The sequence below is a fragment of the Chaetodon auriga genome, chromosome 22 (assembly GCF_051107435.1).
Source record: "Chaetodon auriga isolate fChaAug3 chromosome 22, fChaAug3.hap1, whole genome shotgun sequence".
Classification (NCBI taxonomy): domain Eukaryota; kingdom Metazoa; phylum Chordata; class Actinopteri; order Chaetodontiformes; family Chaetodontidae; genus Chaetodon; species Chaetodon auriga.
In genome coordinates, this window is record NC_135095.1 from 3,340,398 (window position 1) to 3,355,777 (window position 15,380).

Sequence of the window (15,380 nt, forward strand, 5' to 3'; positions counted from 1 at the left end):
AGCTGCGAGCCGCAGACAGAGTAGGTAGGGTTTCCATGTCAGGTATTCTCCTTCATCTCGATGAATTATTCCAGATAAACTGACACTTTAGAACAATTTTACTTTGTAAAGCAACAAGTCTCTCCTTCACAAATTCTCCTTCTGAATGAAGTTTTGGGTTGTAAGCCATTAGCTCGCTCGTCACAAAGCTTGCCTGCAGAACACCGTCTCTGCCTGAATGCGGTCTGATGAACGCTGCTTGTTGGACACCCAAACTCCACCAAAGACTGTTGACTTGTCCAAGCGCATTTGTCCTTGCGGCTCAAACAGTTTAGCAAGTTTCAAGCTGTAATTATACTCGAGATTTGCCTTTTTCCTCACTGCGAGCTCGTTCCCATAAACTAACTTAGGAGCACGTCAACAAAAAATAATTGTTTGTCCATTTTTGTTGGAAAGCATTCCACATATGTTCTTCTTGACAGTCACCATGATTTATGTCATCAGCGTGACATCAACGTAACCACGTCATGCACTGGAAGGATGTGTAGCCTACTAGTTTTAGGTTATTTTCTTTTATAGAAAAAGCCGTTGCTACGATCCCCACCTCTGCTTTTCGGGAAGAAAGACTTGTAGTGTTGTAGGGTAGAAAGTATGAGAGATGCATTTTTGAAATGCTTTTGGCGCATAATAATTATACTATACTGCACTTACCATAGGGCAAATTGAACCATTGAAGTGTGACAGCAGGACTAGTATTGTTGACAAATTTGGTTGTTTTTTCTCACTTAATGAAGTTACTACACTACCAGATTAATTACATGATTTAAGATACATGGAAGAAAGTCCATGCACGCCTTCGAACGCATGTTCTCATGCATGCAATGGCCTTGTTTCAGCTCAGAGATTGTGCCTTGTTCGTCTGTCACACACACACAGGCTGCATTAATGAGAGACAGTGTCCATTAGTTGTCCCTGTCCCGGTGAGGGGCTTCCTGAGGAGCCACAGAGATGAGGTTCAGCTTGTCCTCACTCATCTTTCACTTCTGTCCTTCTCTTCCTTATTCAGATGAGATCATCTGGAATCTGACGCCTACGTATTTATCTGGCTCACCTGGAATGTGTAAAGTTTGACTCCTTTCCTGTTGACGGTCTTCACTCATTGGTGCAAAACATATTCATTTACAAAGATGACACAGACAAAGCTGTAAATCCTCACGTCTGAGAAGCTGGAACTGGTCTGTTTTTTTTCAAACGTCAGAGTGATGCAGAGTGATGTGTCCTCTTTGACAGAATCAGCTGTGATTCAGTCTAAATACAGCTGCCTAATGCAAACACACTCTCAGTGTTTTAACCAGTTAAAACACTGAGAGTGTGTCTTTGGTTGAAAATGAACTTTAATGAGTTACAGCAAAGAGTGAATCTGCTTGAGATAATTGTCATTTTAGCCTTAATCAATAGTCATTAGACTTTCACTTGTGCTGTTATGTTTGTTGTAATCTTTGCATAGTTAAGATCTTGTCTCTGCTTTCTCTCCTCTGTTGCTCTTGTTGTAATAGATGCATGTAGCGCCCCCCCCCCCCCATTTATTCCCACGCTCTACTTCTTCATTTCCATTTCCCATTCCTCTGCTCTCTGTACTTCCTAGCTTCCTTCCTTCCTTCCTCTCCTCTTCCCTTCTCTCCCGTCCTCCTGCAGAGCTGCCAGTATGTGGGAGCTCCACAGCACAACAGCTCTCTGGTAATCCATCCTGCCAAACTCCGAGCAGAGCCTCCGCAGCTTTCATCCAGCTCCAAACCACATCCCAGCTCATAATAACTTGAAACCCACCAGACCACTCACTCTCACTTTAATTATCTAGCCTCCACTTCTTTTTCTGCTCCTTTTTTCCCCATAGGAAGGCAGTGACAAGGACAGAGATCCCTTTGAATCCCTCACACTTTAATTCCCAAAGTCACGTCCCTTTCATTCTCAAACTTTTTGAACTGCTGTCTTTTTTGTCTTTCTTCCACTTTTAACTGGTCTCTTTCAGACCTTGTCCATCAAGTAGAGTGAGGGAGAAATATTTCATATGTTTTTTATTTTTAGTCTATTTAACTTAAGGTGTGTGTGTCTCAGTCAGCACACCATTGATAGTTGTGCAGTTTCCCTGTCTTCCTTATCTCCTCAATTATAATCGTTGAGAGTTCAAGGTGTCTTCATTGATCAAATCCCTTGATTGATTTCCAGATCACAGGCTGCAGTGAAGAAGAGCAAGGAGATAGACACGCATAATGAGCAAACTAGAAAGAAGCCCTTTCCTTAAACCTCCTTCAGAAAGTCAAAGATTATGTGATATAGATGATGCACCTGCTTCCTTCGGTTAGAATGTCTCCTTCAGCAGGGTGGATTTATCCAACTGATTTCAGAGACTTTTGGCAGCAATGCAGGCAGTGTCAGTCAGTCTGTGGGTTAGTCCACCAGTTTAGTACAGAGCAAACTCTTTCAGCAGCTGTTTGGTACAGATTTATGTTGCATCCTAATAACACTGATGATCCTTGAACTACTCCTGATCGAGCCATTGTAAGGTCAAATCTTTTGTTTGTCCAAGAATTGTAACCTTTTTAAAGCGCTTCACAGAAAAATAGAGAAATCTGAACTCCCCCCAAACATAAGACCTCATGTTCACACACTACAAAATCGTAAGGAGGTAGAGGGATTGTGATCGGGCGTGGTTCTGAAGCCAGATTTACGCTTGATGCCAGGGGCTAACTGGAGTTCCTCCATAGATTTCTCCTATTTATAGTTCAGTGTCTGATTTCACCTGTTCACAGCACCACTGCAACACTAAATGCATGTATTATACGTGGATCATGCTTTAATTATACTCCCAGTGACTGTGTCGTTCTTGAACTTTGTGACTGTGTGGGTCTTTCCCTGGGGGCTCAGCTCTATAGATTGATGATCAAGCAGCTTACAGTGTGATGTGAAGGCGGTGAACAGGTAAGCTCTGTGGATCAGTGCTGCTCATCGCTGGTTTCTGTCAGGTGTATCCAGCTGCTGCTCTCTCGGCACATTGAAACGCCAACCCATTAACACGTGGAATAACGTTACCATAGAAACAGTAAAGAATGTTGCCATGGCGCCCGCTCACTTCTTGCCCCAGGCGTCTTGTCAGGCTTGTGTCACCATTATGGGCACTAACTATAAAAGTGTATTTCAATTACACAGAGGTCTTCTGTCGCAGTGATGGAGAGCAGCTGTGAGTGTCAGCAGAAGCTGCTGGCTGCAGCCTCCACACACTCCTGCAGATTTATCTGCACCATTTGCTCTGAAGATAATCCTTATCACTGTGACAAGGCACTTAGTCCAATCAAGATCATGTTATGGTATGCTTCCCTCTGGAAGTCTGCAGCCATTAGCGGTTCTTAAGATGAACATACAGTAGCTTGACAGCAATGCTCAGTTCCAGAGCCAGAAAGCCGGTGGAGTGGCTGTTACAGGTGACTTTTTGCATTCTTAAACGAAGCGTTGTCAATAAATGTTCTCTCCTTCCTCTCCCCCGCCTCCCCTCTGCTGTCTTTCCTGTCCTCCCCTCCCCTCCTCTCAGGTTATACCCCCGCCATGCCAGCGCCATGAACAACCTTGGCACTCTGACTCGCAGCCCGGAGGAGGCTGAACGCTACTACAGGAAAGCACTGGACACCAACCCTCAGCATAACCGAGCTCTGTTTAACCTGGGAAACCTCCTCAAGTAAGACACACACACACAGACACACACACACGCACTGAAAGGCTGTTGGACAAATGTATGGTGACAGCACCCACTGTTGATGACACACTGGAGACTTTGTTCATTTTGTGTTCACAACTTCTGAACAGTTTCTCATGAAAAGAAGGTATTTTTGTCTTCAACAAGCTATGACCCTCACAGCAGGAGACAGCCTCAGTGTTCCAACAGCAACTTCTAAATTTTAATCTCTGCTTTTAATCACGCCATCTTGGGTTCAAATCCCACATAAGGAATGAGAATTTCCTTGTCATTACATCTTAAAATGAACTTGCATGTGCAAAAAGCAACACACTGATTTTCTACAATTTTCTAATCCTGAGGTGAGGCTAAGCCTGAGAACGAGCTTAATAAGAACCAACTAGTCTGAAGGTTAGGTTTGTATGGTAGCTTTGGTCAGACTTACTAAAACCTGCTTTGTCAAACAGAAAATGACAATCTTACTTTTCAATACCATTCTTCACTTGGTTTTCCCATCTTATCTTTAAGTCTAACAGTTACATTTTCTGTTCTCTCTACTTCTTGTGTGTCCCTTTAAATTTGGGGAGCATCATGTAATGACTTGTTTAAGACTTGAACTTCACTTGAGACTTGTTAGTCCTGAACTGGAACTTGAATCTGAAGTTCATAACCATGACTTGGGACTTACTTTTGATTTGCAATCCAACAACTTTGGCACGTTGTATGTGATAGTGGCTCGTTCAGTAAAGCGACCTGTGTAAAGAAGTCACTGAGTTTGCAGTCTCAGAACATGGTTGGTGTCAATGCATACGAACAAAGGAGAAAACCTGTAAATGTCTCCCTAAAAGTATTAATCCTAGGGTTGAAAATTAGCCATTATTAAGCTTAAACGACCATGATTCATTGCACTAATGTTGCGGAACCTTGGAGCCATGGTGTGCTGATGTGGACACAAACAGAGTTGAGAGATATTTTGAAGCATAGCCTCAGTCAGTACTCAGATGGAAATGAATGGTCCGCTGAAGATGTAGTGGCATTGTTCATACTTGAGTCAGAGGCCTGAAAAATAATGATTCACCACATTCACTAAATGAAAGTCGTCAATTACCCCGCCTCCTGACACCGCCACTGTAATCTGACAAGCTCTTTATACGGCCGCTGTGTTTTTTTTGTTTGTTTGTGTTGCGGTCAAACAGCGTTGACCGCCCTGAGCTCTGCTGGCTCTAATAGAAAATTACATCAATAATAGAAGCTGATATGAAGTCCATTATTATGGCTGAGCTCCATTACTATCTCTGCGTTATCAGTGGAGCCGTGAGAACAAACTGAGCCATCGATCCACTGTTGCAAGTCCATGGCAGCGCTGTGAGTGTGCTTGTCTATGTGTGACCGTACGTCTGTATTTATGCTGTTTGCTTGATGGACATGAATGTATTATACACGAGGATGAAATGAAAAACTGTGAATTCTGTGGCTGGGATTGAAAGCAACGTACTCTTGCTACTAATGGTGATGTTGATGATGATTAGTATGATTGTGAGGATAAAATGATGAGAGTATAATAATATAGCTCCTATGGATGATTACAGTGATGACGATGGTGATGATGAGAGTATGCTAATATAGCTCATACTGATGATGATGATTATGGTGAAGATAATAACGATTATGACAATGTCGATGATGGCAAATATTGCTGCTATTGTCAAGTAAAGTCAAGTCAATTTTAAATAACACAGAAATATTGAATCTGTCTATATTGTCAGGGTACAGATAGTGATAGGAAAAATGGTTTGTTGTCACGTCTAGGGGGTCTAATTTCCACTGAGACTTGTGGCTGTACTAGCAATTACCAGGCAGCAACATAACCTTAATACCTTGGTTCGCCACTGTCAAACCAAGGCCTGAGCTCGTCCACCACCCCTCCACCTGTTCCCTGTGCTTGTTATGCTCTTCTTGTTTTAACCACCATGCACTGAGCTTGCCATTGATTTTAGTTCACTTATTTTAACAAATACACACAAACAGAAGTTAAATCAAGACCCGCCCTAAAGATCAGCAACCAATCAGAAATAACAAATGACAACCTGCGACTGTAACAGTGTGATAGTATTTCTGCTGGTGATAATGAGTATAATAATGATGTATGATGATGATGACGACAACAGCGGTGATGATGAGTATAGTAGTAGTAGTAGTGGTGTGATGATGAGGATGGACATATGATATTGCTGTCATTGTTGATGAAGAGTAGGATGATGCTGATGGTGATGCTGAGCATGTGATGATATTGCTGTTGTTGTTAATGGGGATGATGGTGATACTGATGATGATGGCGCTGTGTTCCAGGTCTCAGGGGAAGGTGAATGAGGCTGTGACTCTGCTGAAGGACTCCATACGTTTCGGCCCACATTTTGCTGATGCTTACTCCAGTCTGGCATCGCTCTATGCTGAGCAGGTAAAACATTCAGAAAACACAAAAGAAACACTTCCTCTCTCTCACACACATGAAACGAAACTCCATGACAGCTAAATTACTCTGGAAAAGCTGCATAAAGAGCCAGAAGAAATGAATACAACTGATTTTTCTTGTATTTAATGTTTAATGTTGTTTATAGATAAAAACGGTCTTGTAAGCTGTGTTAGTTCCAGGTTCAGGTATCTTAGACTAGTGCGCATCAGAGAGCAGCACACTCAGGTTTAATATGTGTTGACTTCTTTTTGTTTGAAGGAAATTATTTTTTGCCTGTGGTTGGTTGGCCTGTGGGAAAATGTTTTCATTTGAAATTACTATGGAAAGCTGCAGATAAAGCTATAAGAAATGAACTGATTTTTAATTTATTTAATGATTAATGTTGTTTTATAGACAATAACTTACAGGCTGTGTTAGTTCCAGGTTCAATATGTGCAAAAAAGGTCATTTCAATAAGTTTTTAATAAACATTAAATCAGTCCGGCCCTCGACTAGGAACATTTTTTTTAATTTTGGCCCACTGTGTATTTGAGTTTGACACCCCTGTTGTATATCAAGGAACAGTCTGAAAGAATTTCACTTTCAAAACTTTAACAATTAAAGTCCTCAGTTCCCAAAGGCTTACTGAGCGCTGTTAAAAGGAAAGGTGATGTAACACAGTGGTAAACATGCCCCTGTCCCAAATTTTGGAAGTAGTTGTGGGGATCAAATTTAAGATGAGAGTATATTTACAAAAAGAAACAGTGACCAAGGGTACCCAAACTTCTGCATACCACTGGATGTAACACACTTGACTTTTGTGGCTGGAGGTGTGTTGTCACAACTTCATTGCTGAATTACATTCAATTTAGCGTTAGATGGTTAATCTCTCTGCATGCAGTTGTAAAACACCGTCAGAGAGGCTGTTCAGTTGTGCACACTCCATCGTCCTCTAACCTTGATCAAGTTCACCCTAATTCTAATTCTGCATTCATTTCATCTCTTTTCCCTTTTCCTCCCGCAGAAACGCTTTGCTGAAGCCAATGAAGTGTATCTGAAAGGTATAGAGAACTGTCCAGACAGCTCCGACCTGCATAATAACTATGGAGTGTTTCTGGTGGATACAGGTGAGTTGAATCGAGTGGCCCCAGTACTGATGGGTAAACACATGATCACCATAGTCCTCTACTCCATAGACATGTACAGGTTCACTGTTACGCTGCTATGCTAACCAAGGCTCGTGATAAATCTTAAATCTAAGGCTAGCAAACCTTTAACCTAGTCCCTCTCCCTGCGTGTTGCTTTAGACATTAAAATATGACATAAAATTTCCTGGGTGAATGTTACCTTTCCTGTCCAAGGGGTGTGTGCATGGCTAACTCACAGCCAGGTCACTGTCGTGCTTCCCATGACTGGCTCACTTGGACCAGGCAATCTCTCTCAACTTCCAAGGGCCAGCCTGCTCTTCAGTGTGGATGTTCACTTTGAAAGGTGTATATGCCCAGTTCATGGTATTGGCTGGAGCCAGTTGTCTCTTTTTGTTTCCTTGCCATCACGGGCCTCCTCATGGTGTTGTCCAAAATCTTTCTGCCACAGGTGAAACTCCTGCCCCTGCTTCTCTCAGCTTTCCCAAATCACACCTACTTCTAGAAGACATTATCAGAACATCTACATTAACAAAAGGATTCAACCACTGCCAACTACTGACAGAGGAAAGGTGCAAAATTCCGGACACCCCAAGAGATCTGAGCTCCCAGATAACTTTTACCAAGTTCTCAGACCTTAATTAGCTTGAAATTGCAATGGCTTGTTCACAGTCATCATTAGTAAAGGGCAGGTGAAGCAGCGTTCAAAGCTTTATAAATACTCCATAAAGCCTTGTCCCAGCAATCACCAGTGATGGGCTCCTTTAAGTAACTCCCTACCGCTAATTGACGACTTTCCTAGCATTCTAGCAGCAAAATAATCGATGGCCACAAAGTAGGAGATGGCTGTAAGAAGACAGCAAAGCGTTTTCAGGTGGCCGTTTTCTCGGTTCATAATGTAATTAAGAAATGTCAGCTTAAGGTCCCCAAGGCACAATCGGAATTTCAGCCTTTTCCGTTAGTGCTCCAAGTTCTTGGAATGATCCTCAAGACACACTAAAAATCAATACTCTAACCTATGGCCAATTTAAAACCATGATCAGAAAGGTCACTGCTTCAATGTGTGACTGGTTCAATTGAGTTCTTTATTGTGTGTGTTGTCCTTGTTTTCAACTTGCCTGTAACTCTACATCATTGTTAATTGGGGCAAACTCAATGGTTCTTTGAGTTTAAATTAAGGATCGAAATGAAATGAAATGTTGAACTCTTTAAATTGCGCAGTTTTCTATACAATTACATTAAGAGCCTATTGAACCATGTTAATAAAGTAGGCTACGTATTGATCATTAGTGTGTATTGGGTATCTAAACCCAGGACACACTAAGCCTTTAGAGAGAAGGTTTGATGCTGTGGAGACAACAGCCCAACATCCTTCACCAGTGCTGTTCTTAGCAGCTGCACTCTCCACTTTAAAGGCTACCATTGATCCTGCATAAACACGTATTTCGTTCTGATGTTACTAAAAGTGTCTCTGGACAGTATGCATTTATCACATGATATGACATGATTGTATGGTTACTGTCAGGTCTGATTTGTGTTTTTAGTCTTTATCCTGGAAAAAGCTGCTGGGCAGAAACAGCACATAGAAAACATGACTCATACATCATGTAGCTGGAGAATTTAACGCATTTCTTCATTTTTCCCTCTACAGGATTATCTGTTATTCATGTCAGTACAAATTATGATGTGTTGTGTCCGCTTTATAAAATAGCAACAAAAGTAATTCTTTCTAGACTGTCTATGGATGAATGGACATTTACCGCCACTGTATTTTATGGCTGGAGAGCACTTAAACCAGACTTAAAGCAAGCACTAACAAGCACCACTGAAGATTGGACCACTTCAGTGGCAAGTGAGAAAATTGGTAGGAGAGGGTGATTATGAAAATGGATGATAGAGTTAATATGAATTCAGTCATTGGCGGGATATATTTCTGCGCCTCTTAGGCGTGCTTATGCTTGACAGATGTGTCGCTTTTCCCTCCGTGTGATGCACTGAAATCTGTGTGGCATATTTTACAAAAAGCATGATTTTGACAGAGTTACGGGTAGGCTTCCTCGCATTTGGTCAGATATTTTCAGACAACTTTTAGACTGTTTTGCAGGTCCTCCATTCCGTATAATCCGTGTTAAATGCACATGAACCCAACAAAGCACATATTGTTACTCCACCTCCGCATCAGTAACTTCATTGCCTCAGTTTAAGTGTGCACACTAAATACTGCAAGTAACGGCCGGCGTCCACACCTTCAGGTCCTCATACTCCCACAACGTGCTTCACAACAGAAACAAATGATTAAAAAAGAAAAAGTAATTTCAACATCGGCCATAAAATCCATCTGTACAAAGCACACGATGCTCAGTTTTGTGTTGTTTTGTGTTAGAGTTGTTCCAGACTGGATCATACTGAGAGGTGTTTCTAATATTTTGCCCTCCTACATAATGGAAATCGAGGGCACTATTTGTGTCTCAATAACCTGAACTTGAATTCTAAGAACTGAATTTGAATTGTGAACTTGAAGTAGAAGTTTCAGGCAAAGTGAATAACATCATTCAGTTTGAAGTGTTTTGGAATTCAATGCAAAATTAACAAGTTCAATTTCAAATTATGCTATTCAGATTCAGCTTTTAATGCAATTATTCAAGTTAACCAATACTTATTCAAATTATGTGATGCAAATTTAGTTTCTAGTGGCACATATTTCTGCCCACATACAAAACACAAGAGCTAAATGAGCTATATATAAACACTGGATGGACAGTTTGCCTCCAACTCAGCTAACTTACCCAGGTGAAGCTATTTAACACTGCACATTACAATCTTTGACATGGTGGCCAGATGTTCCCTGGAAGGGGCTGTATGATAACTCAAAAGAGATAAAATTATATTAATGCAATTTTGAGACAGAACTTAAGTTTTGACAGTCCCAAATTATCTGGAAATGATGTTTGGGAAAAAGTACTGATAAACGTAGAAAACCAGTCATGTGAAAGTTAAGCAAACATAAACTTAAATGAGTAAAAAGGCCAAATTAAAGTGAAAGTGAGGGTGAAATGACATCAGTGGTGTCTTTCTGCTGTTGTTGATGTGGTTGCAGCCATCACATGGTGCTTGATCAATTCTAACTTTTAGCATTTATGTCATAGTCGGTGACAGTGTTGTACTGGACTGCGTTATATTGAGAGTTTTGGGAGTGGACTGCTGAATAGAAACCTTTTTTTTTTATTTTAGATTCACATTGTCCTTTTCACAATATCCAGTTTTACTTGTCTTTTAAATTTAATTTCCAGCAGCATAACAGGTGATTACAGTGCTTTGCATCAGCAGACTCTGAAAATTCAGAAAGCAAAGGTATGAAGCACATCACCAAGCAACAGCTGCTGCTCCCAGCTGTTATTCAATCAGGCGAGACTGACTGAGTGAGGGGCTTAAAAAAGAATTTATCCAGGGTCCATATAGTGTCCACAACAGCAAGACTTGTGGCAGTTTCACCCCACTGTGACATCATTTTTAGGGAGGTGGGTGCTTGTCTCATCGCCTTGTAGAGGAGACAGGAAGTAGTGACATCAAAGTCCCTGAAAAAATGATCAAATCTTGTAAAAGTGTCTGCTGAGGCGTGCCAGTGCTGTTAGAACATATGTTTAGTATGACAAGTTGTGCGGCTTGCTTTGTTAAAAGTGAGACAAAAAAGCGATTTTGATTGGATTTTGCAGCTTTTCTAAAAAGACAAAAAAAAAGAAAAAAAAGAGAGAACACGAGTCAGCATTGAACAAAGTCAGTTCAGCTATGGAAACAGGCTCAACGGACCCTTTTTTAATTACACAAGTGCAGCAAGTTAATGAGCCCTGCTTATCCTTCTTATCTGAGGTCTCCCACATAAACAAGCCCAATATCGAGTGATAATGGACCAGCCTGATCGGAGGCTATACATTAATCTGCCATCTGATGCCATCATATGTTCAGTGTTATGTGCTGCCTTCAGATGTCTGCAGGAAGTAGATGAAGTGAAGGAGAAACTTTCCATACAGCCTAAAGCAGCTGTAGACAACACATACTGAATCCCTCATGTTCATTCATAGATAAATGCAGATGGATTCAGCAACATTCCTACTTTAATCACATATTCTAAGTTATTTATTATGGTGATTTAAATGCAGCAAGTTTATTTCTGTTGCAAGCAATATTACATTATTGCCGCACATTCGCTCCGTGTATTTACTTTGCTCTTGCTGACAAAATCAGCAGCTGGGCAGAGGACTGTCGTCGCACATTTCCCACTAAACTACCAACAACTGACTTTACGCTCATTGTTGTGCTGCCATGAAAATAGGGTGAAGCATCATTCAGTGTAAAGATCTTTCCTTTATCACTCCAAGCCAACACGTTTGTTTTCGTCTCTTTAGCAGTATTGTAAATACAGAGGGCTATATCAGAGTGTAGAGCTCATCAGCCCTTCATCAGCTATGTATGAGAATCACTTGAACTCATTCTGATGGGATATTTTCACCAGATGCCACACAAGGATGAATGGTTATGTTATTGTTAGTAGTATTATTATCATCATAAATGCTAAATATGCTGATCTACAGCTCCTTAGAATATCAATAAGCAGTAGCAGGTGTTCCATTTGAAAAATCTGGTCACATACGTATAATACATGTTTGTTCCACCTTTCCCTCCATCTGTCTCCTGCCTCACTTCTTTTATATCCTTTTTTTCCCTTTACTCTATCCCTTCTCTCTTTCTCCTTCATTTCCTTCCTAATTCCTTCCATATTTCTCTTCCACTCTTGTTCGTTCCTTCCCTCCATCCTCCCACCTCCTTTCCTTCCTCTTTGCTCTCTCCTCTCACCCAGGAAAGGGGATGCAGGCAGCCGCTCACTACCAGCAAGCAGTCAGACTCAAACCGGCACACTACGTCGCCATGGTAAACCTGGGCCGCCTGCTCCGATCGTCCAATGAGAACAAAGAAGCTGAGTCTTGGTACAAGAGGTGAGTAAAGAATCATATTTTAGCAGCAGCCTGAAGCAAAAACATTTGTCAGTTACATGGCTGCTGCAGTGTAGCTTACCATGAACTTTGACCTCCCAGAAGGACAAGAAAAAAAAAACATTTCAAGTTTTTATTTACCCTGGAGAAAATAATTGAAAGCTAGCTACAAGCTTTATTCCAAAAAAATAAGGAAAGAAATAAATAAAAAAACAGAATGTGGTATTTGGCTATTCCTTTTCTGACATGTATTAAACTGAAAACAATACAAAGACAATTTACTTCATGTGATTTAATGTTATTCTGCTGTGAGTCTGTGAGGGGCTGAGCTGGCATGTGGAGTGACTTTTCAAAAAGAGGGTTTATTTACATAAAAATATGCAACGTTGGCCCATAAAACAGGTCAACTAAACAAAACTTAACTCAGGCCACGTAACTGACTTAACAAAGACCCATCTGACCCCACAGCCTGAACACAGAGTTCAGTTTTCTTTGTAATGAGGACGACCTTCTGTGCTTTTCCATATTTTTCACATTTTCACTGTGAGCCAGCAGGGCAGGTAGGAAAGAGGGCAAGAAATCCACTGGATTGTTCACACCAGAGGCAACTGGGACTGTTTTCTGTTAAGTATGAGACCGGTCTTTGATTCAAGAAGGCTTACGGGAAATGCAGCCTGAAGTGTTGACCATAATCATAAGTGTGCGCTGTATCACACACATTTTGATGACCTGAACATTTTATGGAGAGAAAATCACCAGCCATGAAAGCCACGTTTGTGACCTCGACCTTTGCCTGCAGGGCGCTGCAGGTGACGAGGAAGGTTGACATCCTGACTCCACTTGGAGCTCTGTACTACAACACAGGTCGCTACGAAGAGGCCCTGCAGGTGTACAGAGAGGCCGCCGCGCTGCAGCCAGACAGCACCGACATCTGGCTGGCTCTGGTGAGCACACACACACACACACATACACACACACGGACTGCCAGGACATCTGTATATGTGTGTGTGTGTGGTTTGGGAGAGCTGCCACATCCTGGATATTCATCAAAACAACATCTGTCCAACCTCAAACATTTCGCCAAACCCTGAAAAAAGTGTCTTGTTTCACACACACACACACAAACACACACACACACACACACACACACACACACACACACACACACACACACACACACTCACACCCTGTATTTCTGTCCCAGGCTCAGGTTTTAGCCATGGCCGGTCGTACCAAAGAGGCAGAGAAGATGACCCTGGACATCATATCCAGAGAAGGCAGCTGTATCGAATGTTACCGCCTCCTGTCTGCCATCTACAGCAAGCATGGCAACTACACAGAGGTGTGTATGTGTGTGTGTGTGTGTGCGTGCATGCGCGTGCATCATGGCTGCGGTGGCTGTTGCTCTGAGGTAGGATAACACTCAGCATGTTCAGACGATCATGCTCGGGAATGATACACTCTCAGCAGGAGACGGTGTCTGCTCCAACAGTTACGGTGGAAACTAATCACCTCTGCTGTACATCAGGCCAGCAGCCATTTGCTGGCAGGCAGCTGCCACTCATCCTCCCACTCTGTTCTATCAGCACCATCAGCACTTCTGCTTATCTGTCTGTCACTTTCCCTGTGGCCCAGTTTCACAGGAGATATAAATTCTGTGTCAGTGACATCGTCTGGCAGCGTGCCCATCAGTAGGACATTATTGTCCCATCATGCTTTCATAGCAGAAAGGGATGAGCTACTTTAAACTGGAAAAAAAAAGCAGCATTTCGGGTTGACCTGCCAAGAATATTTATGCAGTATATAAGTGTACAAATGTGAGTGACAACAATTTAGATTCTTTATGCAGATAAATATAGAAATACCATAACTTGAAAAATACTCTGTTACTAGTAAAAGTCCTGCATTTTAAATTGATTGCATTATTGATCATGCAAGAGGCAATATGTTCTTTTCAGAGTTTGCAAAGGAAAAGAGAGTTGACCTCGAGGGTGAACGATGGGTGGATGGATACGCTGTTGTTTATCGAGAAATTGTTCTCCCCTATAACTCCCAATAAAAGCCACAAACTGTCATTTTTCCATGTCTGTTTATGTATGGATTAAATGAGCAGTGCGTCATGAGCTTTGGAGGTGTTGTTAGGTGTATTTTTGAACAGAGCCGGGCGAGCTGTTTCCCCTGTTTTCCAGTTTTAATGTTAAGCTAGGTTAATCATGCCTTGGCTTCAGCTCTCAGCAGCTCCCAAATACACGGAGTCTCTGCTAAACTCACTCACACATCCATAAATCGCCTCTTAATTCCTTAATTCTCTCCCTCTCTCCTCTTTCTGTCCGTCCCTCTGTCAGCGTGGTAGCAATGAAGCTAACGCTACCCTTTCTCAGAGAGAGGAATTCACTATCATGCTGTTCATCTCTCTTCTCCTCCTCTTCATGTCTGGTTAGCTCTGCTTTAAATCAGTTTAGACTTCATCCTCTGCATCATCTGCTTCTTCTTCCTCTCTTCCCTCCATCCCGTTCACCTTCAGATGCCGTCATGGTTCAAAGCAGCAGGAAGTGAAGGAAGCTTTTTGCAAAGCCTGCTGTGACTGTCTGCTTTAAGCCAGCAGAGACTCTTGACAGTCGCACCAGGAAGCACACTCAAACAGCCGGATGCCCAACTCTGAGAGCAGAGGTTTTTTTGTGTGTGTGCATGTTCATGTATGTGTGTGTTTGTGTCTGTGTCAGGCTCTGGATGCTTTGGATAGGGCCCTGCAGCAGAATCCCAGTGATCTGACAGTGAGAGCAGAGCTGTATTTCTCCAAAGGAAACCAGCTCCGAGAGATGAACCAGCTGGACCGAGCCTTCGAGGTACCGCTCTCCCTCTCCCTCCCTCTCCCTCTCTCTCTCTGTCTCTGTCTCTCTCTCAATTTTGGTGTTTTTGTTTTGGTGCTTTTGGCCAGACGTCCACAGAAAATCACTAAATTTCAACTACAAACAGAACAAAACTGCTTCTTTTCTCATTCGATTCTATCTGTCTTCCAACAATTTCCATCAGGTTTCAACGCCACAGTAACAAAAGCCCTCCTTCACCGTGTGCATCAGATCGATTTT

At 42.0% G+C, this 15,380-nt stretch overlaps 1 protein-coding gene across 2 annotated transcripts in view; it reads left to right on the plus strand.

Moving 5' to 3' along the window:
• The window catches only part of tmtc1 (transmembrane O-mannosyltransferase targeting cadherins 1), a 132,904-nt gene that overhangs the window by 108,574 nt on the left and 8,950 nt on the right, over window positions 1-15,380 (plus strand). For both annotated transcript variants that reach the window (XM_076722539.1, XM_076722540.1), the window contains exons 11-17: window positions 3,566-3,709; window positions 6,056-6,164; window positions 7,183-7,285; window positions 12,159-12,294; window positions 13,091-13,235; window positions 13,496-13,633; window positions 15,015-15,137. In XM_076722539.1, coding sequence (XP_076578654.1) covers window positions 3,566-3,709; window positions 6,056-6,164; window positions 7,183-7,285; window positions 12,159-12,294; window positions 13,091-13,235; window positions 13,496-13,633; window positions 15,015-15,137 — 898 coding nt within the window. The remainder of the gene's footprint in view (window positions 1-3,565; window positions 3,710-6,055; window positions 6,165-7,182; window positions 7,286-12,158; window positions 12,295-13,090; window positions 13,236-13,495; window positions 13,634-15,014; window positions 15,138-15,380) is intronic.